At 41.9% G+C, this 26,631-nt stretch overlaps 1 protein-coding gene across 1 annotated transcript in view; it reads left to right on the top strand.

The window, feature by feature from the left end:
* The window catches only part of lrrk2 (leucine-rich repeat kinase 2), a 205,342-nt gene that overhangs the window by 49,960 nt on the left and 128,751 nt on the right, over nt 1-26,631 (top strand). The window contains 6 exon segments of the mRNA XM_034175890.1: nt 1,285-1,429; nt 6,786-6,925; nt 7,038-7,169; nt 12,445-12,615; nt 15,245-15,509; nt 17,340-17,528. Of these exon segments, the coding sequence (XP_034031781.1) occupies nt 1,285-1,429; nt 6,786-6,925; nt 7,038-7,169; nt 12,445-12,615; nt 15,245-15,509; nt 17,340-17,528 (1,042 nt within the window).

Genomic DNA, 26,631 nt, shown 5'->3' with positions numbered 1-26,631 from the left:
TAATGTGTGTATATATATATATATATATATGTGTGTGTGTGTGTGTATATATATATGGGGATATATAGGGAAAGGAAAGTCACAATAAGTCAACTAACCACACAACTGTCACCAGTGAAACCACCATCACATCTGACTGAACCGTTTTCATCTTTAACAGCAGCCAGCAACAAATGTAGGCTCAGCGCTGCTTTATTATGATGTAAACCCACAGTGAGTTTATGCTATAAGTGACACCTGTTCAGCAAAAGGACAACATGATGAGCAAGTATGAAATGATTTATTTGCATTAGTGTGTGTGCTTCTTTGTGTACATGTATATACAGTGGCTTGCAAAAGTATTCAGCCCCTTGGTATTTCACACATTTTAATTTGTGCGAAATAAGTGTGAAAGTAAATCAAGCTTGTCAATATAAAAATTTCTAAAATAATCTTCTTTAGACTCAAACTGAAAGTAAATCTGTACAACTTGATATAAATTAATTCAAAACATAAAAGTTGACGGGTTGCATAAGTAATCAGCCCCTTTGGTATAACACCTGTAAATAATCAGTTTTATTGCCAGTTTTCACTGAATATGTCTTGAACTTTATTCACATCAGTTATGAAGAAATTCAAACAGTATGACACTCTGTGGTAAATCTGCGTGGAGTAGACAGTTCTCAAAAATCTGAGTGACTGTGCAAGAAGGAGAAGAGTGAGGAAAGCCACCAAGACACCCAGACAACCCAGAAGAAGTTACAGGCTTCTCTGGCTATGACATGATGAAGTGGTGGTATAGAGGAGGATTTTATTAAAAAGAAGACCTGAAAGTTCAGCTACAATTTGCCAGAAGGTACATCTGAGCTGCAAACCTAGATTTAATGTTTTGGTGAAAGAAAAGCCAGATCCATCCCCACCCACCCCCATTAATTGCACATAGGAAGAATTTTTTTCTTTTCTCAAAAGCTAATATACTATTCTCAACGAATCCTGTCAGTTGTACATTTCATGATGATTGCACAGTGATTTTTCCTGTAGATGTGCATAAGGAGGTCATCTTTTATACTATGGTTATGGGTGCTGGTCATGAAATTGCTGTATTTTAAGAAAAAGGGTTTCAGTCAGGAAACAATGAGTGTCCTTGCACTTATTTTACTGTATTTGTGTGTGTCTGTGTGTTTTACTCATTTGTTATTGCTTGTATGCAACACCGTTGTTTTCACACATAGACCTTTTTTATGGTGTACTGTAGACATATTGTGATGTCAACCTTGATTAAGACGATGTGATTTTTGTCTGTAGTTTATCAGCAGCTCATCCATACAGAAGTGCGGTTTGAAGGCGCTGTTTTCTCTGGCTGACTGTTCCGGGGCAGTGGACCTACTCTGCCAGCAGGGGGCAATAGACACAGTGCTTCACACACTACAGATGTTCCCACAGGAACGAGGTATAGAATACTGAAAAACTTGTCATCACTGTTCTGTAGACGAAAGAAGTCTTGAGCGTTTGTTGTTGAGTCAGATATCACCAATCTCTAGAGATAGAAGGAAAGAAATAGTTTGTTGATTTGAGACAATTGTCACCAAATGTATTTGTTACTTGTGTGAACATGAGGTTAAATAGAAATATTAGTTGTCACAGCTTTATTCATGAACGTTGTCCAACACAAACCACTTTTCTAACATCTAGTATCATTTACCTGTTGTTGACTGAACAGTGGCCAGATGACTGAAGGCAGAAACTGTGATCTGGTGGAATCTTAGTTTTCCTTCAGTAGAGTTGTAGTTTCTACAAATAGAAAAATTCAAATGTTATTTTATCACTTTAGACTGATGATAATCATTCTACAGGCAGAAACTCCAGTCAAAAGTTAGTGTTGTTTGTATTATCAGAAAATCTGATTTACAGTTTCTACCAGATCGCAGTGCAAACTGTGATTCTACAAGATTACTACTTTGACCCTGAGTTGTAAATCATTTGCTTATGGATGCAGGGTTCTCACCAGTGCAGTTGAGCATAGGGGCCCCTATGCTGTGATTTGGATCCCTGATGCTGTGATTTGGGCCCCTAAGCTGTGATTTAACCTGCACAAAAGGGCTTTTCTGGGATTTTTTTTTTCCTTTTTTAAAGGACATGTCACACGTTATTTAACATCCCAATTAGCAAAACAAAATAGCCTTCAAAATGCAGAAAATAGTGTTTCAAAGTTATAAATTTCAGAATTTTGGTGTGGGGAAGGAGAATGCCCCATATCCTCCAACAATACTTGCGCCTGCAATGCTCGTCGTGCAGCTATGCGCCGCTAAGTTCCCTCCTATGCTGTGAAAAAATCCTGGTGAGAACCCTGGGATGTGAAACTGGCAGCTTGGTGGCCGGATAAGACCTTTAGCGCAGTGGTTCCTGATTCTTGTCCTCAGGGACCCCTTACCTGCACATTTTTCATCTCTCCTGTTCTCAAAAAAGCTGATAAGCTCAATCAGGTGTGCTCAGCCAATCATAAACTAGTAAGACACCTGACTGAGCTCATTGTCTGACCTCAGAGGCAGGTTAAAAGAAAAATGTGCAGGAAAGGGGCCCCGTGGTGACCAGGGTTGGAGAAACACTGCTTTACGATACGATACGATACACTTTATTGTCCCCTCAGGGAAATTTGTCTTGGACTCATGCTAAGTGCCTTTACAAAAGGAAAACAAACAGATACAAGTAAAAACACAACCACATCCATAACAAATGAACATGACAGGAAGTCAGGAGAAACACCATAAGTATTGCACAATTCCAATTTTAGACATTATTGTTTAGCAATTTGATGGACATGGGGACAAATGAATTTTTGAGTGTATTCAGTCTGCTCCGAGGGACTCTATACCTTCTCCCAGAGGGAAGGAGAGTATACTCTGTGTGAAGGACATGAGCTGAATCCATCAATATCCTCTGAGCTGCTTTCAAGACAGACTCTTCATAGAGTGAGCTGAGGGACTGATATTGTTTCTTTCCAGTTATCTTCATTGCATTATCAATTTGTCTGTTAAGTTTTGTTTTAAGTTGTGCAGAGAGGTTGCCGTACCAGGTAGTCATGCCATATCTGACTAGGCTCTCTAGCACTGCCTGGTAAAACAACATTATTTTTTGATTGACACCATACAAACAAAGTCTACGAAGAAAATAAAGTCTCTGATGGAGTCGAGAACACAAACTGTCCACATGTACAGTCCAACTGAGAGTATTGTCTATGTGCAGCCCCAAGTACTTGTATGAGCTGACCTGGTCAATAGGAGTACCATGTATGACCACAGGAGTATGGCCCCAACAGTCCTTGGATCCAGAATCATTTCCTTGGTTTTATTAACATTTTAAAACCAAGTGGTTGTCATCACACCACTGCACAAAGTGTTTCACTTCAGATAAGTACTTTGTTGGACTTGAGTCTTTGTGCAGTAGGCTCAAAATGGCTGTGTCATCAGCAAATTTAAAAACAAAGTTATTACAGTAGTTATTTGTACAGTTATTACAACCCCTGGCAATAATTATGGAATCACCGGCCTCAGAGGATGTTCATTCAGTTGTTTAATTTTGTAGAAAAAAAGCAGATCACAGACATGACACAAAACTAAAGTCATTTCAAATGGCAACTTTCTGGCTTTAAGAAACACTATAAGAAATCAGGAAAAATAATTGTGGCAGTCAGTAATGGTTACTTTTTTAGACCAAGCAGAGGGAAAAAAATATGGACTCACTCAATTCTGAGGAATAAATTATGGAATCACCCTGTAAATTTTCATCCCCAAAACTAACACCTGCATCAAATCAGATCTGCTCGTTAGTCTGCATCTAAAAAGGAGTGATCACACCTTGGAGAGCTGTTGCACCAAGTGGACTGACATGAATCATGGCTCCAACACGAGAGATGTCAATTGAAACAAAGGAGAGGATTATCAAACTCTTAAAAGAGGGTAAATCATCACGCAATGTTGCAAAAGATGTTGGTTGTTCACAGTCAGCTGTGTCTAAACTCTGGACCAAATACAAACAACATGGGAAGGTTGTTAAAGGCAAACATACTGGTAGACCAAGGAAGACATCAAAGCATCAAGACAGAAAACTTAAAGCAATATGTCTCAAAAATCGAAAATGCACAACAAAACAAATGAGGAACGGTCAACGTCTGTGACCGAACTGTAAGAAACCGCCTAAAGGAAATAGGATTTACATACAGAAAAGCTAAATGAAAGCCACCATTAACACCTAAACAGAAAAAAACAAGGTTACAATGGGCTAAGGAAAAGCAATCGTGGACTGTGGATGGCTGGATGAAAGTCATATTCAGTGATGAATCTCGAATCTGCATTGGGCAAGGTGATGATGCTAGAACTTTTGTTTGGTGCTGTTCCAATGAGATGTATAAAGATGACTGCCTGAAGAGAACATGTAAATTTCCACAGTCATTGATGATATGGGGCTGCATGTCAGGTAAAGGCACTGGGGAGTTGGCTGTCATTACATCATCAATAAATGCACACGTTTACGTTGATATTTGACACTTTTCTTATCCCATCAATTGAAAGGATGTTTGGGGATGATGAAATCATTTTTCAAGGTGATAATGCATCTTGCCGTAGAGCAAAAACTGTGAAAACATTCCTTGCAAAAAAGACACATAGGGTCAATGTCATGGCTTGCAAATAGTCCGGATCTTAATCCAATTGAAAATCTTTGGTGGAAGTTGAAGAAAATGGTCCATGACAAGGCTCCAACCTGCAAAGCTGATCTGGCAACAGCAATCAGAGCACGTTGGAGCCAGATTGATGAAGAGTCCATGCCTCAGAGACTGCAAGCTGTTATAAAAGCCAGAGTTGGTGCAACAAAATATTAGTGATGTGTTGGAGCGTTCTTTTGTTTTTCATGATTCCATAATTTTTTCCTCAGAATTGAGTGATTCCATATTTTTTTCCCTCTCCTTGGTCTAAAAAAGTAACCGTTACTGACTGCCACAATTTTTTTTCCTGATTTCTTATAAAGTTTCTTAAAGCCATAAAGTTGCCATTTGAAATGACTTTAGTTTTGTGTCATGTCTGTGATTTGCTTTTTTCTACAAAATTAAACAACTGAATGAACATCCTCCGAGGCCAGTGATTCCATAATTTTTTCCAGGGGTTGTAGTATAAAGAGTGAAGAGAACCGAGAACTGACACAGCCTTGTGGTGCACCTGTGCTTGATGATTTGAGTACCGAAAGAGCTCGGTTAACTCTGATTTGTTGTAACCTATTAGTTAAAAAAGAATGATACCATCTAATTAAAAATGGGTTGACATTCATTTCCTTTAACTTAGCACAGGTATGGTTGTAATGTATTAAAGGCTGAACTGAAATCAACCAATAAAATCCGTGCGTAGGATCTTCCAAGTGCTTAAGTGAAAGGTGGGTTAAGCTGTTGATGGCATCATCAGTGCCTCTACCCTGCCTATAAGCAAATTGGAGTGGGTCAAGTACAGGATTAACATCCGTCTTGAGGAAAGATAGCATAATCTTTTCGAAGCACTTGCTTACAACAAATGTTAAAGCTATTGGCCTATAGTCATTGTTTCCAGATGAGCACGATTTATGGGAAATTGGAACAATAATGGATCTATTCCAGAGGGTTGGTACAGTATGAAGGTCTACAGACTGCTGGAAGACAGGGGGCCAATTCTTCTGCACATGCTTTTATAAGCATTGCAGAGATGCCGTCTGGACCGGTGGATTTTTTTGTAGACACCTTCTTAAAGATTGATTGAACTCTCCATGGGTCGATTGCAATCCTGGTATTTTGGTCAACAGGAAGGTTTTCCAAAATATTCTTACTATCATCGGAAAAATCTTGTATTTCAAACCTCAAAAAGAAGTCATTTAGCTCACATTTAATTTTTAGCACACATGATAATTTTTCTTCTGCATCTGAAACAAAACAATTTGAACACAACTTTACGGTTAACAGTCATCTTCCATGTCAGAGGTGCGTTTGTCCAAATATTAATGTGCACATCACTTTGTGAGCTCTGTGAGCATGCAAATTTGGTGTTGCTTATGTTTCTTGATTAATCACAACTATATGTGATATTTAAATAGTTGCATTAACCACATTTAAAAAGTATCCCATTTTGTAATTGGCAGCCACAGTTCTTTGCAAATGGTCCATTTGACAATACTCGGCATTGATTCTCAGATTGATTCTGTACTTGTTCAAATTGTCCCTCATGGGTGAACCTGGCCTTACCGCTGCAAGAAAAAAAAAAAAAGTTTGGATGGGGATGGGGTATTTGGGGTGGCATTGGTGGGTTAGGGTCATTTTCTGAGCTTGTTCTCAGAACGTCTGCTCAGGTGGCTGCCATCAGGCAGGTTTGTGGTGTTTGTAATTGTAGCAAAATGGGACACCAGCACTTTGCTCCCTGACTTGACCTGACTTGATTTGTTCTCAGATCTCTCCTCTGGTATGTCTTGTGTGCATTTTCTGTATTTATTAATATCTGCTGTTTACTTCTTAAACCAAACTTGCATCAGGAATATTTTCAGGAGCAGTGCTGCCTCTTCAGGTGGTTTATGGCCCTCTGGTTAGTAAATATATCAGTGACATGAAGCTAATATCCTGTTGACCGTTGTTTAGTCTTCTTGTCAACTGTGGATTAAAACCTGTTTACTTGAACCAAAATGTATATAAATTGTGTATACCCATATGGGTCATGTAAATTTTTTAACATGTTTGAATGGCAGTGTGACTCGTAATATTGTTAGACATAATTACTCTGTGACCCCATACCTTCCTCCAGAGATACACTACTGGGGTCTGAAGCTGCTCTGCTACCTTGTATCTAAAAAGAAGCTGTCTCAGATTATTGTACCAGTTCTGGCTTCAGTGGTGATTTCCTCTCTCAACCAGCACAGAGGAGACGCAGAGATGGTCCTGAAGGTCAGATAAGTCTATATCAGGTGGTGTTTCCTGTAGACATCTGTTCAACATGATGCTCTTGTGTGTTATTGATTGTAATTTTGTGCTGGTGAACTCTCACTCTGTTTTTCAGTGTTTCCAGGTAGCACTGAGGATGATGGATGCCTGTTCAGCAGCTGCTGCTGACTTACAAAGAGAGCACTTTGACAGACAGATCTTCCATCACCTCCAAGAGGAATCACTCAATCAGAGCAATAATAGCCAAGTAAGTTAGACTTACTTGGTTGTTATTAATAACAGACATCCTAGCAGGAAGATCAGCTTTGTACTGCTGCTTGCACCTTAAGCCCAAATTACAAGTGATGGGAACCATATTTTAGCACATGAAGAGTTTCCTTTTCAGAGATGGCATTACTACATTTACCCTACCTTATTATGCTATACAGAATGTCAGAAGAGAGTATTTATCTCCTTTTCAATTTTTCAACTTTATGCCTCTGTAGTTACTGCAGATCTGCGCATCACCCTTGTTCTTGAAAATAGGAACCAGCACACTTTGTTTCCACTCCTCAGGCATCCTCTCACTTTCCAAGATTTTATTAAACAATCTGGTTAGAAACTCCACTGCCATCTCTCCAAGACATTTCCATGCCTCCACTGGAATGTCATCTGGACCAACTGCCTTTCCACTCTTCATCCTCTTCATAGTAGCCCTCACTTTTTCCTTACTAATCTCTTGTACTTCCTGACTTACTCTCAGCACATCATCCAGCCTTTTCTGTCGCTCATTTTCTTCATTCATCAGCTCTTCCAAATATTCCCTTCACCTTGTCAGCACACACTCCTCACTTGTCAGCACATTACCATGTGCATCTTTTACCATCCTAACCTGCTGCACATCCTTTCCAGCTCTGTCCCTTTGGCCAATCTGTACGAGTCCTTTTCTCCTTCCTTACTATTCAACTTCTAGTACAGCTCGCAATATGCCTTTTCCTTCGCTTTTGCCACTTCTCTTTTTGCCTTACGCCGCATCTCCTTGTACTCCTGTCTACTTTCTTCATCTCTCCGACTATCCCAAAACGTTTTTGCCAACCTCTTTCTCCTTATGCTTTCCTAGACCTCTTCATTCCACCACCAAGCGCTCTTTTCCCTTCACCAACATGCCCATTGAAGTCCGCTCTGATCGCCACTCTTTCATGCTTGGGCATGCTCTCCACCACCTCATCTAACACACTCCAGAAATCTTCTTTCTCCTTCATCTCACAAACAACCTGTGGGGCATGTGCACTGATGATATTCATCATCACCCCTTCAATTTCTAACTTCACACTCATCACCCTGTTAGACACTCACTTAACGTTCAACACACTTTTAACATACTCTTCCTTTAAAATGACCCCAACACCATTTCTCTTCCTGTTCTCACCATGGTACAACAACTTGTACCCATCGCGGATGCTCCTGCTCTTACTTCTCTTCCACTTGGTCTCTTGCACACACAATATGTCTACCTTTCTCCTCTCCATCATATCAGCCAGCTCTCTCCCTTTACCAGTCATACTACCAATATTCAAAGTCCCCACTCTCATTTCCACCCTTCTAGTTTTCTTCTTCTTCCGCTGTTTGTGGAAACGTTCTCCTCCTCTTCTTTGTCGTCTTCACTCAGCAGTAGCCCAATTTCCACCGGCACCCTGTTGGGCAAGAGCACCAGTGGTGGACGTTGTTAACCCGGGCCTTGGCCGATCCGATATGGAAATTCTAGTCTGCATAGTTGGGTTGGCTTGTTTTACGCCGGATGCCCTTCCTGACGCAACCCTCCTCATTTATCCGGGCTTGGGACCGGCACTCAGAATGTACTGGCTGCACACCCCATGTGGCTGAGAGTACAGACCAGAACATATGTCTGATAAAGTCCACAGATTAGTGTGCCAAAAGCAGAACCAATGCCTTCGAGCTCCACATCAATTATAGTACCAGTATGCAGGCTGTTGCCGGCCATGGTGTCAACAAACTTACTGGAAAATTTTTATAATATCCCACAGAGGACATCAAGTGATTGAGTTGAGCATTTGTGAATTATAATAGACTGTAAATAAATCCTCCTTAAATTCATGTTCACATTTAATAATTACCCATAGAGGTAGAATGCAGTCATTGGTGGACTTGTAGGCTGTGACACCATGTTGGTCTGGTCACTAAGTTGCAGGCACCTGGCACTTGTTGAGAATGACCCTAGCAAGGACCTTGTGTGCTACAAAGAGCAGTGTAATAATCCTGTATGTTTTGCAACCCAAGCAGTCATGTTTTCTGTCTGGAGAAGAGCAGCAAGTTCTTTCTTCAAGTCAGTTAGACTGATACCCTTCTCTGAGGTGGTAACAAAAACTGTATAAAACCAGGAGAATGGCATCTTCACCTACCTGAAGAGGTTTAATCTGGTTCTGCAGCTTTTCCTGCCTTCAGCTGTTTTCTTCACCATTGGAATCTCACTGAAGTTTGGTAGTTCACATTTGACAGGAGGCTTATATGCAGGAATTCTTGCATCAGAGATGTCAGCTGTGCATATTTGGACACTGCAGTTTTTATGGAGTCTGGCTTTTTGAACGTCTTAAATCTAAGGCTTAAGATCAGGCTTTCAATACTTCCTGGACTCACCAATTAGCTATGTGTTTGGTGAGAGTGTTGAATCTGTTGAGAGATTCACTTATCTTACTGTATTATTGTGAGAGCTGGACACTAACCAGTGGTCTAGTGACTGGATGCTATTAGTACTTGATTACTGGTTACTGCCAGAATGAATTTGTCAAATGAGCTGTTAATTACAGAGCTTCAGGTGAGGCATACTACTTAGGTTATTGAGTGAACATCAGTTATAACATTCTGGCCATGTGACGTGTTTCTCTGGGCAAGTCAGTGCATAGGTTAGGTGCTTCAGTGTTCCAGAAATTGGACAAGACCAAGGGGATGTCCACATATCATCTGGCTCATAAATGCACCAGTCCATCCCTGCTTGTGCTCTGTCTGGGTGGTGACCAATCAGGGTCCAGGGTGGTTCTTTAATGTGGTAAATGCAGCAGCATGCATCATCAGCACATGCTCCCAAACCTGACCTGATCTTTGTAAATCTATTCCAGTTCTGTTAGACTGTGTATGGATCAAGCCCCTTTCAAGTCCACACACAATGTGAGTCTGAACAAGTCACTTTTCCACAGCACTCCTCACAAGTTGGATCATCTAGACACAGGTGCAAAACATTCATCCTACAGACCAGAAATTTTCAAATGATTGTTGAAAGAAATTTTAATTTTCCTCTTCTTTCAGCAGGTAGCTGAGTGGCTAAGGAGCTGGCCTGCCAATATAAGGACCTGGTTCAAATCCTGCTCATGCTACCTGTCTGTGTCCTTGGACAAGACTCTTAATCTGCATTGTCCCAGTCCACCCAGCTGTAAATGGGTACCAACCTTGGCTGGGGAAGCACCCTGCGTTGAACTGAAGTCCCGTCCAGGGGCAGTGATAAGCATCGGCACTAATGAGCCTCAGGGCCTATATAGGACTTCTTATTTTACATCAAAAAGCAATGAAACTATTTAACCCCAAGGTACAGAATACTTTTTTGTAACCAGTGTAAAAAATATCACAGCAATATAAAATGATTATTAATTTCACTCTTTTTCACATAGAATGTTCTAAACAGTTAATTGTGTGTGTATTGTACAGCAGAAGAAGACCAGAAGGACACAAAGATGACATAAATTAGAAAAGGACAATGCAGACATACCAGACAAAGTTTTGAGAGTTCTCTTTTTTGGAATGCTGATTATCTGCAAGCTTTTTTTTACTGGGTGTAAATCTTTAAACTGTATTAAATGTGATCAGTTATACACTCAACAAAAATATAAACGCAACACTTTTGGTTTTGCTCCCATTTTGTATGAGATGAACTCAAAGATCTAAAACTTTTTCCACATACACAATATCACCATTTCCCTCAAATATTGTTCACAAACCAGTCCAAATCTGTGATAGTGAGCACTTCTCCTTTGCTGAGATAATCCATCCCACCTCACAGGTGTGCCATATCAAGATGCTGATTAGACACCATGATTAGTGCACAGGTGTGCCTTAGACTGCCCACAATAAAAGGCCACTCTGAAAGGTGCAGTTTTATCACACAACATAATGCCACAGATGTCGCAAGATTTGAGGGAGCGTGCAATTGGCATGCTGATAGCAGGAATGTCAATCAGAGCTGTTGCTCGTGTATTGAATGTTCATTTCTCTACCATAAGCCGTCTCCAAAGGCGTTTCAGAGAATTTGGCAGTACATCCAACCAGCCTCACAACCGCAGACCACGTGTTAACCACACCAGCCCAGGACCTCCACATCCAGCATGTTCACCTCCAAGATCGTCTGAGACCAGCCACTCAGACAGCTGCTGAAACAATCGGTTTGCATAACCAAAGAATTTCTGCACAAACTGTCAGAAACCGTCTCAGGGAAGCTCATCTGCATGCTCGTCGTCCTCATCGGGGTCTCGACCTAACTCCAGTTTGTCGTCGTAACCGACTTGAGTGGGCAAATGCTCACATTCGCTGGCGTTTGGCACGTTGGAGAGGTGTTCTCTTCACGGTTGAATTCCGGTTCACACTGTCCAGGGCAGATGGCAGACAGCATGTGTGGCGTCGTTTTCTGATGTCAGTGTTGTGGATCGAGTTGCCCATGGTGGCGGTGGGGTTATGGTATGGGCAGGCGTCTGTTATGGACGAAGAACACAGGTGCATTTTATTGATGGCATTTTGAATGCACAGAGATACCGTGACGAGATCCTGAGGCCCATACATCCAAGAACATTACCTCATGTTGCAGCAGGATAATGCACGGCCCCATGTTGCAAGGATCTGTACACAATTCTTGGAAGCTGAAAATGTCCCAGTTCTTGCATGGCCGGCATACTCACCGGACATATCACCCATTGAGCATGTTTGGGATGCTCTGGACCGGCGTATACGACAGTGTGTACCAGTTCCTGCCAATATCCAGCAACTTCGCCCAGCCATTGAAGAGGAGTGGACCAACATTCCACAGGCCACAATTGACAACCTGATCAACTCTATGCGAAGGAGATGTGTTGCACTGCATGAGGCAAATGGTGGTCACACCAGATACTGATTGGTATCCCCCCCAATAAAACAAAACTGCACCTTTCAGAGTGGCCTTTTATTGTGGACAGTCTAAGGCATACCTGTGCACTAATCAGCATCTTGGTATGGCACTCCTGTGCACTAATCATGGTGTCTAATCAGCATCTTGATATGGCACACCTGTGAGGTGGGATGGATTATCTCAGCAAAGGAGAAGTGCTCACTATCACAGATTTAGACTGGTTTGTGAACAATATTTGAGGGAAATGGTGATATTGTGAATGTGGAAAAAGTTTTAGATCTTTGAGTTCATCTCATACAAAATGGGAGCAAAACCAAAAGTGTTGCGTTTATATATTTTTTGAGTGTAGTTTCTGTAACAACCTGTTTGTGTTTATTAGCTCCATACGATGGTGTGCCTGGCTCTATCGAAGATGTGGTGTGACTCAGATCTACACTACAGCATGCTGGAAAAGGCCTGTAAGGACGGAGACGTAGTGATGGTTGAGTGTCTGATCGAGCTGGGTGCTGACATCAACTGGAAATCCAAAACGGAATCTCTTTTCTGGCAGGTCAGACGTCAGCAAACCTCACATACTTTAAAGAGAATCTGGAGAGTGTCTGAACTCCAATAAATTCTTTTTAATTTCTCTCTGTGTCATAAATATTCAGTGGGTTTTGGTCACTGATGAGCATAATTTTTTGGGGGGTCAGGTCTGGGAACATGCACTGGTGCTGGTCGTTACTACATCCAGCACAGTATGGAACCCCTTTGGGTCCTGGAACGGAATCTTGTTCAGAATAATTCTTGTGAGTGCGTTTCGGCACAGAGTTTACAGTGCAAGAATAATGGCTTTTTCACTCACGTGGTGCAGGTCAGCACCAGTGCCACAGGTCTCTGGAGGTTTTCCCCAACCTTTGTGATATCACTGACATTTGATGAATTGCATTTAACTGTAACTAGTTTGGAATGTCTGTGACTGAATGTTATGAATGTTTTGTGGTAAAAACAGCAAGAATGGTGACAAACGTCAGTTTCAGTTTCTACAGGGGTCAAAAGTTAAAGTTGCCCCAGTTTTGGTAAAAAGTGATGCAAATTATTGGTTGCACACATGCACGCTTCACCTTCTCTTCAGCTGATCACACTGGGTTTTCTGTTTTCATATGTCACACCTCTGTGGATCAAAGCTGTTCACACCCGTATGTCCGCTGCTGCTGGAGGTTTTTCCACACTTGATGGCTCAAAGTCCCACTTCTGTAAACTGCCGCCTGGTTTGCAGAAACGGAGGCACAGTTTGCTCTGAGATCACAGCAGACGACACAAAATATTTTTGTGTCGTCTTTTGTGGAGGACTGATGCAGCTCCTCCGCAGCGGAGCTGGTGTGTGTTGTGTGGGGCTTCTGCCGCTGCATGTGATGTGGCGAGTGCTGTCGCAGTCATACCATGGTGCTGGACAGCCGGGAAAAATTACCAGTGCATGGCAGTCCATGATCATGATGTTGTTCCAGTGCTGCGCGCACGTGAGGAGAGAGTTGCTGCACAAAAAGTCTAGTCGGAGCTGCAGCATTCTGTTGATGAACTCTGAAGGGCTTGCTGTCCTCCAGCCTGTGCAGAGAGAAGAGCCTGCTGGCCCTATCAGCGTCTGACGGTTCAAACGTTTTGAGGAAGTGATACTTGATCACTGCGTATTTATTTGCAGTGGGTGGTTTTGCAGGAGCGCGATCAGCCTCGTTTCCGTGGCGCTGATGGCCGACATGACTTAATAATATTTTGTGTCATCTGCTGTGATCTCAGAGCGAACTGTGCCTCCGTTTCTGCAAACCAGGTGGCATTTTACAGAAGTGGGACTTTGAGCCATCAAGTGTCATAAAACCTCCAGCACCAGCGGACATACACGTGTGAACAGCTTTGATCCACAGTGGTGTCACATATGAAAACGTGTGTGTGTGTGTGTGTGTGTGTCTGATCCATGTACACAGCGCCTGTGTGTGTGAGAGGTGATCAGAAACAGCAGGGTATTGAAAAAAGGCAAAGAGAGAGAGAGCTCATGCATTTGTTTCTTCTTGATTGGACTACTGCAATGTTCTATTTTCTGGTTTACTGCTGTCCAGCTTTAGAGGTCTCCAATTGGTTCATAATGCTGCTGCTGCAGAGACTTTTGACAGGAAGCAGAAAGTTTGACCACATTACACTCATTTTGGTGTCTCTTTACTGGCTTCCAATCCCAGTGAGATCAGATTTTACAGTTCTCTTACTAACCTATAAAATTATTCATGGACTAGCACCTTTCTACTTAGCTGACCAACTAAAACCCTACGTACCAGCCCCGGTAGTCCTACACCCTGCGTTCTCAGGGTGCAGGACTACTTTGTGTCCTTAGGGTCTGTGGGTCACAGTGCTTTCTCTTATCGTGCGCCTGCTTTGTTGAATGATCTCCCTGCATCAATAAAACAGTCAGATTCTGTAGAGACTTTCAAGTTCAAACTTAAGAAGCACTTATTTTTCCTTTTGTACGGCTGTATCTTACTGCATAGTATAGTACTAAGCTTTCTACCCTTTTAAATTCATTTTATTAGTAAAGAGAGTGGGCCACTGCCTCAATTCGATCTAAATTGGTTGGTAAGGTTAGACTTTAATAGACTTTAAAATGGGTTGGTAAGGTTAGACTTTACTTGTGTGACACACCTTGAGACAACTTTGTTGTGATTGGTGCTATATAAATGAAAATAAGTTGAAATTGATATGGACTCTGGAAAATGTTTGAAATGAGTTTCAAAATACTTGGAAATGTTTCGACTTAGTATCACTAATTTGTGGAACTGATGGAAAGTTTTGGCAACATCTTCAGCTGCGCATGTGTACCTAATGTATTTGTCAATTACTTGGACAGGGGCTGAGCAGTTTAATTCAGGTATTTCAACACAAAAGATTTTTTACCACTCCAAGGAAGTGGTATGGGGGTGGTATCATTTTATTGATCTGTATTTTGAAAACAATACACATCTGAGAAAGCTGGAAAGCACAGTGTTAATTGGTTGACATTAGTGTGACTCTTGTGCATTCAGACACATGCACAGACAAATGGATGAAAGTATCAACTGAAACCATTCTGTTGTTGACCTTTTCAGCTCCATAGTAGGAGCTAATAATTGATCACAGTAGTAATAATATCTCTGTCATGGCACTGTTGTGTGTTCCAGGTGTGTGAGAGGGGTGGGCCAGTTGCACTGGTTGAGATCCTTCTGAGCCGAGGCGTCTATGAGCAACACCTGTGCAAGGCTCTGGCGCTTAGTGTGAAGCGGGACGATGGCCCCATCATTATTCAGCTACTGAGTCGTCTGGGTCTGGACATCAACAGTGGCGCTCTCTGTCTGGGGGGCTTTCGATTGGGTCACCTGCATGCTGCCTGGCTAAGCCCCCTGTTGGGTGGAAGAGGCCGAATGCACAGCACGCGTAACAGTAACAGTGAGCAAACAAATCTTGGCACAGAATTTCACATAATGCATTGATTTCTGCCTTTCAGATGCCTTAAATATATTTTGCAGTTGTATGCAAACATTTGGGCACCCTAATTTTCCTTTATAAATCATTGGTTGTTTGGATCAGCAATTTCAGTTAAATATATAATTTAGCAGACAAACACAGTGATATTTGAGAAGTGAAACGAAGTTTGTAGGATTTACAGAAAGTGTGCAATAATTCTTTAAACTAAATTAGACAGGTGCATAAATTTGGGCACCCCAACAGAAAAAATACATCAATATTTAGGAGATCCTCCTTTTGCAGAAATAACAGCCTCTAAACACTTCCTGTAGCTTCCAGTGAGAGTCTGGATTCTGGTTAAAGGTATTTTGGACCATTCTTTTTTACAAAACATCTCAGGTTTGTTGGTTTCCGAGCATGGACAGCCCGCTTAAAATCACACCACAGATTTTCAATAATAGTCAGGTCTGGGGACTGAAATGGCCGTTCCAGAATGTTGTACTTGTTCCTCTGTATGAATGCCTTAGTAGATTTTGAGCAGTGTTTAGGGTCGTTGTCTTGTTGAAAGAGCCAGCCCCGGCGCAACTTCAACTTTGTCACTGATTCATTAACATTGTTCTCAAGAATCTGCTGATATTGACTGGAATCCATGTGACCCTCAACTTTAACAAGATTCCCAGTACCTGCACTGGCCACACAGCCCCACAGCATGATGGAACCACCTCCAAATTTTACTGTAGGTAGCAAGTGTTTTTCTTGGAATGCTGTGTTCTTTTTCTGCCATGCATACCGCCCCTTATGTCCAAATAACTCAATTTTAGTTTCATCAGTCCACAGCACCTTATTCCAAAATGAAGTTAGCTTATCCAAATGTGCTTTAGTGTACCTCCAGCGACTCTGTTTGTGGTGTGTACACAGAAAAGGCTTCCTCTGCATTACAGCATCATATAGCATCTCTTTGTGCAAAGTGCGCTGTATAGTTGAACGATGCACAGAGACACTATTTGCAGCAAGATCATGTTGTAGGCCTTTGGAGCAGGTTTGTGGGTTGACTATGACTGTTCTCACCATCCTTCGCTTCAGCTTATCCGAGATTTTTCTTGGCCTGCCACTTCGGGCCTTAACTAGTACTGTGCCTGCGGTCTTCAATTTCCTCACAGTGGAAACTGACAGCTGAAATCTCTGAGATAGCTTTTTGTATCCTTCCTAAACCATGATGTTGAACAATCTTTGTTTTCAGGTCATTTGAGCGTTGTTTAGAGGCTCCCATGTTGCCACTCATTAGAAGAGATGAAAAGAGGGAAAACATTTGCAAATGGCCACCTTAAATATCCTTTCTCGTGATTGGATTTACCTGTGTAAGGAGGTCAAGGGTCAATTTTGTGTTCCAAGAATTAGTGCTAAATGTATTCAAGTCAATAAAATGACAAGGGTGCCCAAATTTATGCACCTGCCTAATTTTGTTTAAATAATTATTGTGCACTTTCTGTAAATACTAGAAACTTCACTTCACTTCTCAGATATCAGTGTGTTTGTCTGCTTATGATATATTTAACTGAAATTTCTGATCCAGACAACCAATGATTTATAAAGGAAAATCATGAAAATTGTCAGTGTTGCCCAAACATTTGCACAACGTTTGTATATGTACACATTTATTGTTTTGATTTGTTTAATTATATAAATTCTCTTTTAATGACGACATGAATGCTTTAAATGTATATTTCAGAATAAATTTAACATTCCATTTTTTAAGTTATTGTCCGATACATGGTTAATGTTCTTTTATTTATATTGTGTTGTGTCTCCAAGGTAAAGGTGTACGTTTGGCCAGGTACATTCAGTCTTTACAAAGGTCAAGAAAAATCAGTGCTACTTCAAGGCCTCCGGCTGACTCCTGTCTGACCTCTGGCTACCTTTCCGATGGGAGTGATGACTCTACTTTCAGCTTTGTGTCTACAGAAGACACCCCATTTCTTTGTGACGACATGGACAGTGACGGTAACGTCTTCAATGTTGAAAATGGTGAAGGCAGTTTGTTTAACTGAATGCATATACGTAACTGTCAGGACTTTAATTTGGCTGAAAAGTGAACAACAGTGTCATTGTTTCTGTTCTGGATCATAATTCTCAGTGCAGATATTACCGTGGAGTTCTTATTTCTGCAGTCTGCATCAGTAGATTGGGCCAAGAAAGAAGCCATTCATTTTTTTGCAGATCCAAACCCAGGGATGTATCCAGGAAAGGAATTTTCCTACTGTTGGGTATTTTCTCCTCCAAACATTTTTAAAACCTTTAACAAGACAAACAGAGTCAAGAAACACCAGTGAGACAGAAAGTCAAATTTTACGCGCGGAGTGCAGTCAGGCTGTACACCAAGGCTACACTAAAGTCTGGCCTGCTTTTCCGCTCTTTTTATTAAGAGACGCCCTCATCACATAAACAAAAAACTTGTCCTAAGGGTGGGGGTGATGACGCAAGACAAGTTTCTTCCCGTAACATAAACGCATACGTCAATAAGTGCAGCTGTAAGGAAGAACACTTTCTTTTACACAGGTCAGCACATCTCGTTCGTCTGTTGCAGTTATCAGCTGTTCTGCATCTGCCTGAAGTGTCCTGTCCTTCACACTCCTTCACACTAAGCACCACATCACAACAGTCAAAACGTTCTCTTACTCCCAGTCGTAAGAGGCTGCGAAACAAAGTTATATTATAATAATAAGTACATCCAGCCCTTCATTCCCAGCTCAGATTGACCCCAGAGTGCTAAAACTAAATTGAATTCTCAGGATTGCGTTAAGACAGGTGCAAAACAGCACAACACCGTTCTCATGAGAAAGAAGACAAAGCTAAAACAAGGTTGAATAACACGTACATTCTCAGGGTGAAGTGCAAAACAGCACAACACCGTTCTCATGAGAAAGAAGACAAAGCTAAAACAAGGTTGAATAACACGTACATTCTCAGGGTGAAGTGCAAAACAGCACAACACCGTTCTCATGAGAAAGAAGACAAATGTACAAATGTTTAACAGTGATAACATATATACAAAATCTTTAACATTCCCCTCCTGTTTATCGCCTGTTAAACATACAGTAGGCATCACTCAGCTTAGCACTTCTTTTTGAGATTTTCACTAAGAGGTTCATCATGGTATGTTCTCTCTATAGGCTTACACCCCAGAGGTGATGTCATCATTGTCACCATCATCGGTGTCTGGGTCATCATACTTCCATTGGTCTGGGTACAGGTCAGGAGAGCCATCGTCCTCCTCCTCGTCGTCTGTCCCCAGACGTGGATATGATGCCGGACCCCCTCCTGGTCCTGGACTTATTGCTGTGGTTATCATTCTATTTACAAGGCCTCGGAGACATGGAATACAACAACATCCACACAATGTTAGAGTTGCAGCAAATACTGCTATAGACACTAATAGTGAAGAAATCAAAGACCTCCATTTTCCCATCCCTTCCAGCCACCAATCCCAGCCTTCGGTGTTTACTCCACTGTGCTCTTTCATCTTCCTGTTCAACGTCCTCAGCCCGTCAATGGCTTGAGTGAGACTGCCGTCTGCAGCCGTGTTGTTGGGAATGAATGTGCAGCATTGTTCTCCGAACATGGCACAAACACCTCCTTTCTCTGCCAACAACATATCCAGAGCAATACGATTCTGGAAGGCCATAAGGGACGTGGCTTCTAACTGTGAATGGACAGCCTTAAATCCTTCCTCAGTCCAATTTCCTAATTTCTGTACATTGTAGTGGATGTAGTTTATTCTGTCCACGTTTTTATTAATTGAACACCACCAACAGATGGAAGATTCGAATCCAGCTGCTATTTGATCAACCAGTTTATACTCGTCAGGCACTCCCCTGGGGACTCCTATTGCGTCAATATACGTTGGATTTCCCACTCCTTTCCAATCTCTTTTTACTCTATGTCTGGCTATGCCTTTCTGCCAATCTTCAGGAATAAGAGAGGCTGCATATGTCGTAACGTCTTCAGGGGTCATGGGTATGGCTTCAACTGGTAACAATAATGATATTAATGCACAATAACCTGACACATTTCGTGGCAGTCTGTCAAAGATTCTGTTATCCCCACACCACCACCATACGTCACTCCTCCCGACAGGTTTGAATGTGGGAGTACTATGGACCACATTCTTACACCAGGCGGTGTGGTTTAAGCTACCCAAAGTCTTACTTGTCCCTGTCAAGTGTACACATGTATGGTTAGCATGCCCAACTTTGCTTGAGAATAAAGGTTTAATCTTAGTCAATTTGGTCACTGGATAGATCTTGTCCCACTCAGAACAATTGTTGTTTGCCGCAATGTATGTCTGTGTCATAGCAGTCAGTAGACAGTCTTTGGGTAATGCTGCCGGTATTACCTGTAATATAGGTCTGGGTCCCATACATACAACACAGTCCTTCTTTGCTGCTAGTCCTGCTTGTTCTGCCATTAAAAGCCAATTATTATTTTGTCCACTAATTCCTGTAGTTACTAGGAACCAGTCATCTGCCTTCATGTCTTTTGTGCCTTGTACGGACACCCCCTTTGCTTGTATGGGCACCCCCTTTGCTTGTATGGACACCCCCTTTGACGTACTTAATTCGGTCAATATTGGTTGCTGTACTCTATCTGTTTCACAGAGGAAAAAATGGAAATACGGATCTTTTCCTTGTTTGTATACCCAAAGGAGGAACAACCAACAGTCTCCCTCTATATCAGGTGGGAATATGGTTCCTTTTTCTGTGGTATTCACCACTATAGACAGCTTATCATCTGTTTGATACATTTTGAGAATTTGACTCTGGTACTTAGCCCACTCGGTTTGTGCCCATCTTGGTGTCCATCTACTCCATTCATCGGCTACCAACGTTTCCCATCTCCTATCTTGTTGATCGTTGGTCATATACCATGAGAAACTATTTCCATAATTAGTCCCTCTGTCACCATCCGGCATTCCATGGGTAAGAGCACTATATGGTACAGAGATGATCACAGAAGTATTTCTAGGAATGCAGGCTTGTACACCAAATCGGTACGCATTATTCCCATCACAGCTATGTACTGTGGCATTTATTATCGGACTGGGGTCTTCGTTACTTCTTTTTGGTCTCTGCAATCTGCGGATGTGATCCTTATTATCATGTCCCGTGCTCATGGCTTTTAATAATAATCCCAATTCAAAAAAGAAAAGTAGCATAACAAGGACTGTCCGTGGGGTCCAGAAACCCTCGTTCTTTTTATTTTTTTCTTTCGCCATTTCTGCACACTACAGCACACCTATGTTCAGAACAGTGGCTTCTTAACGTCTTCTGTTAGCTTTCGTGTCTAACCTGGATCTCAACACCAAGCTCACACACTATTACTAGTCTTGTCCTACTGTTCTTACTGTTTGTCTGTGTCTGCAGAAATTACTTTCTTACAGTGAGTTAAATGAATCCATGTACTTCTTTCCCCAATTTTCAAAGCTGTGGGTGTTGTGAGTAGTACTTGATAGGGCCCTTCCCATTTAGGTGAATGCCAGTGTTTTCTCTGATGCTTCTTATCAACACCCAGTCTCCAGGTACCACTTTAGGGTCCTCCTGTGGAGAAATAGGATCATCAGTGTTTGGAACTCTCCCTCGTTGTCCTTCTAACATTTTTCTCATGTAATCCGCCAAATTGGCTTCCTCAGGTACATCCCAAATTTGTCCATAATATGGCAATCGATATTTTCTGCCAAACAATGTTTCATACGGTGTCAACCCCATGGTACTAGTTATGTTTATATACATTTTTACCAAATCTACACAATGCGTCCATGGTCTGCCTGTTTCCTCCATTGTCTTTCTAAGTCTGTTTTTTACTGTTCCATTCATCCTTTCCACTAATCCGGCGCTTTGTGGATGATAAGCACAATGATTTTTTAGATTAACCTGTAGCGCTTCTCCTACGTATTGCACTATTGTATTAACAAAATGCGCTCCATTATCTGAATAGACTGTTTCTGGTATTCCAAATCGTGGGATGATGTCTTTGCATAATGCTTTAGCCACTGTAAGTGAATCTGCATGTTTTGTAGGGAACAATTCTACCCATTTTGAGAAGGCATCAATTATGACTAAACAAAATTCCTTCCCTTCATGTTTACTCAGCTGTATATAATCCATATGAATCACTTGAAAGGGATATTGTGGTGTTGGAAATTTACCTCTTTGGGGTCTCAAATTGCCCTGTGAGTTATGTTTTGCACATATCATGCATGCTCTACAATGCTGTTTTGCATATGCATCGAACCCATAAAGACAAAAAATAGATTGCAATTGCGATATCATACCCCCTGATGAGACATGCGTCACGCCATGGCTCATAATAGCTGCCCATTTAAACATATTTTTTGGCAATATGGGTTTCTTTTGTGGTCATACGTACAAGTCATTTGCATACGTAGCTCCTTTAGCTATCCACATTTGTTTTTCTCTGTCAGTTGCCTGCTGTTGCATGTCAGCAAGCAGTGTATGACCTAATTGCAAATCTGGAGTAGTTTCCTGTACAACAAAAATAGAAGAAGCTGCTGCTGCCTCTTTTGCTGCTCTGTCAGCAAAATCATTTCCTTTTGAAACACTGTCAGAGCCATTGGTGTGAGCCGCACATTTGCATATAGCAATTTGTTGAGGCAACTTCACAGCTTGCAGTAGGGCAGTTAGGAGAGTGGCATGAGTCACTGGCTTTCCAGATGATGTCACCATTCCACGCTCCTCCCACAGTTTTGCAAACACATGCACTGTGCTGAAAGCGTACTGGCTGTCTGTATAAATTGATACGGCCGTACCTTGAAACAGATAGCAAGCTGCAGTTAAAGCAACTAATTCAGCTGCTTGTGCTGAAAATGACGATGGCAATGAAGCAGAATCTAATACTTCTGAATTTGTGACGACAGCATATCCAGATTGCGTTTGTCCATAAGCATTTTTAGTGGAAGAACCATCCACATACACGATTGTACTGTTTGGGATGGGTGTGTCCCGGAGGTCTGGGCGTGCTTTCGTACAGACTGTTGCTACATCAAGACAATTGTGCGGCTCACCATCCTCAGGTAAAGGTATCAATGTGGAGGGATTCAATGTTGTACATCGCTCTACCGTAAGGTGTGGCTGTGATAATAGCAAGGACATGCACGAAAGATGTCTTGCTGGGGACAAAAGGCTCATGTTTGTCTGCAACAGAAGTGCAGAGACTGCATGTGGAACTTTCAATGTCAGATGATGGAATAGAACAACATTACTGCTACTTTGAACAGCCATAGAGGCTGCAACAACAGCCTGTACGCATGGTGGTAAAGCACTTGCTACTGCATCCAATTTAGATGAGTAGTAGGCAACTGGCCTCAATTTTGAGCCATACACTTGAACCAAAACACTAGTCATGAACTTATTCTTACAATCAACTGTTTGAATGAATGGTTTACTATAATCTGGTAGTGCCAAAACTGTGGATGACACTAATGTTTGTTTTACTTTTACAAAGGCTTCCTCAGCATCTTTGTTCCATTCCAACACGGTTGACATTGAAATATCATCTTTGTACATCAAATCAGAAAGTGGACTAGTCAACTCTGCATAGCAAGGAATCCATGCCCTGCAGTAATTTGTCAATCCAAGAAATGACATCATCTGCTTTTGGTTTGTGGTTTTGGAGCGTGCAAAATTGCTTCCTTCCTGTCAGACAGGATCGTGCGCCCTGTGGCTGATAATTCATGTCCTAAATATTTACTTTATCCCTACACAACTGAACTTTGTTTCTACTCACTCTGTGGCCATTGTCAAATAAGAAACATAATAATGCTACTGTGTCAGTTATGCAGTTTTCTCGTGTGTCAGAGGCAATCAAAATGTCATCAACATACACTAATAGTTGGCTATCTGCCGGTGGAACGAAATTGGCTAAACATGCTGACATGACTTGAGAATAAATAGTTGGGCTCTCTGCGTAACCCTGCGGTAATCTGGTGAATGTATATCGTTGTCCTTTAAAGGTAAAAGCAAACCAGAATTGACTATCTGGATGTACTGGCACAGAGAAAAATGCATTACTTATGTCAATTACTGAGAAACTATTAGAATTTGGTCTCAGCGAATTTAACAAGGTGTGTGGATCTGGGACGCATGGTGCTCTCTTAATCACAGCAGCATTTACTGCCTGCAGATCTTGAATCATTCTCCACCCCACTGAGGGCGGAGCCTTTTTTACAGGAAATATGGGTGTGTTACATGGTGAATCTGGACATGGCACTATTACTCCTGCTGTTAATAAATCCTCTATTACTGGCCTGATTCCGTCAATTGCATCAGGTTTTAATGGATACTGTCTTACACATGGTCTGTATTCTGTTTTGGCCTTATAACTACAGGTTGTGCATTTTTAATCAGTCCTACGTCTGAAGGACCTGTTGTCCACAATCCTGACGGTACTGAAGAGAGAAGAGCATCTTCTTCAGGACTCAACTGAAACACTCAGGATTGTGAAGTGGACACATCAATGTGTGTTCCAGCTGTCAGCACCAATGCGACATTAACTGGCACTTTATACAACTTGGTTGATGGACTGAACTCCGTTCGTGGTCCAACTCTACTCCAATCAGAGGCTGACAAAGCTGTTATGACTGTCAGTCCCAATTCTTGCCATTCTGTCAAATATGGCTTACAAAGTGACATATGTAATGGCATGCCTGTGAATCTCAATTTTGATACATCTTCAGTGGCGCCTGTTACTGTTATGACAGCTGTTGAGTTGCCATCATGAATCAAATCGGTCATTGTCAGCTTCACAGGTGAAACATTTTTCAATTTAGTTTCATAGTCACCATCCGGACCTGGAGGATCTTTATGCCACATTGTGACATGCAGGTCAGGTGGTGACATCTGTTGTTCAGGATTTTTTAGTAGGGCTGTCGCTTGCAAGACGACATCTTTACCCCATCCTGCAGCATCTTCTTCTGAAATGTCAAATGTATAGTAATAGTGGAATGTGGGGTCATCGCTTTCTTCTCTTACCATGTTAACGCCTCCTGTGCGTTCAACAACTAATTTCCCTTGTTCCACAATTATGGACAAGCCCAATGCAGTCAATCCGTCTCGTCCTAGGAGGTTAACTGGACATTGTGGCATGCTCAACACTGACATAGTACACGTCAGGCCAAATGGATCTGTCAACGTTATGGGTTTGGTGATAGGGACGTCTGATGTTTGTCCATTTGCAGAGCGAACCCTAAAGATTTCGTTGCTTAATTGATGGACAGGTATGTTGTCATTACATGTGGTTCTACATGCTCCTGTATCACAAAGGAATGTCACTGGTCGTCCATTTACCAACAAAGTCACTTCTGGTTTTGGTACCGGATTTCCCAGCAAGGCACACAGATCCATATCACAATCAGACTGCCTATCTGATGTGGAATCATGGATTATGGATTCTAGTCATTATGGATACTGTGGCTGCGGAGGATTATTCCGTTGTGGAATTCTCCCTGCTGCTCCCTCAGTAGGTGGATTCGGACAATTTCTATACATATGTCCCTCTCTTCCACAGTTCCAACAAATCAGGGGACCACGTGGTGGCCCTCCCTGTCTGTGCTGCTGTTGTGGTTGCCAGGGTCCTTGATGTTGTGGCTGTCCACCTTGTCTATTTTGCCATGGCTTTTTGGGGCGTTTGCACTGCTTCTGCTGTCTTAAGTTACCCTGCTGGTAATATATTCATCATCTCCATGTGCTACATACACTCCTTTGTCGCTGTTTCTTGTCTTTTTCTGCTTTAAGACTTCTTCTGCATGACAGCAGTGTGTATGTGTTTCTTCCAATGTGCCTGTAGGCAATCCAATCCAATGTTTCTTTTATATCCTTATTGGAATGTTGGATCAGAGCGTTTTTCAATTGTTGTTCATACACAGGTGTTCCTGGCAATATGCCACTATGGACCCTAAATACATTCTCAAATCTGCATCTAAACTCTGTCCATGGCTCTCCTTCTTTCTGAGTTGTCCTGGTAATTTCAGTATAATTTATCTTTGGTCCTAACACTCCTTTTGCACGTGTAATCATAGCTTCCACTCTTGTTTCTAAGACTAGATCATCATGTGTCAGTGGTACGCCTTGTTGATCTGCAGGATTCCAGTCTCCACGTACCTGACTCCATTTAGGGCCACATGCTTTCATCCACACCTGTTGGACTTCAGGTCCATTAAGGTGGTAAGAGGTTCTAATGTTTTCTATATCCTGCAGAAAGCCCTCGATATCGACATGTGGCGATGGTATCATGTCGACTGCTGCTTTGATATCATCAGCATTCCATGTCCGATAAACGAGCATGGTTGATAGCTGTCCTGCTGTTCCTGCACGAGGATTTGGTACTTCTATCATAGGATAGGCACCTCCCTGATCACTATGTTCCACCATGGGAGGGGCTGTAGGCACTTTCGCTTGACTGCGTGTTTGTGGTTTTTCTGGTTTTTCTCTTTTTACCTTAGGTTTTACTGCCAAATCATACTGTGGTGGCGGTACATCGTCATCCTCTGGTAGAGGAGATAAAGGTCTCTTTGTCACCGACGATCCAGCCGGCGGTGATTGTTGAGGCTGTTCTGGCTCTCTGTGCTGAATTATCACATCTTCTTCTGCCTTACCTACAGCTTTCTTTTTCCTTGCTTTCTCTAATCGTCGCTTCTCTGCTCCTTTCTGTCTGTTCTCTGCTTCTTCCTCCCAAAATGCCACTAAATCTGCCCCTACTTTCTGCATCTTTTTCTCATCACCTTTATGTTTCTGTTCTAACTCCTTCTTCAGCTTTTGTATGCTGATCAGGTTCAGTCGTCCGTCAAAGTCATGTTTATTTATCCAGGTCTCCAATTTCTTTGTTGCTTTTGGATTTTTTGCCTCCATAAATTTCCAGTCGTCAGTTGATAAATTTTCCTTATTTTTAGACGTCTTACCCCCCATTTTTATTATATTTTTTATCCCTTGTTATAATTTGGACTTCAGACGGGGGCACACCTAGGGTGTTCTAAATCTGAAGTTTTCACACTTTCTTTGGACGTGACAATTAATTTGCCGTCGTGTGGTTGATT

This window comes from Thalassophryne amazonica, chromosome 8, assembly GCF_902500255.1.
Source record: "Thalassophryne amazonica chromosome 8, fThaAma1.1, whole genome shotgun sequence".
Classification (NCBI taxonomy): Eukaryota; Metazoa; Chordata; class Actinopteri; order Batrachoidiformes; family Batrachoididae; genus Thalassophryne; species Thalassophryne amazonica.
The sequence above is the reverse complement of the archived record's forward strand: the minus strand, read 5'-3'. Positions and strand labels throughout refer to the sequence as shown.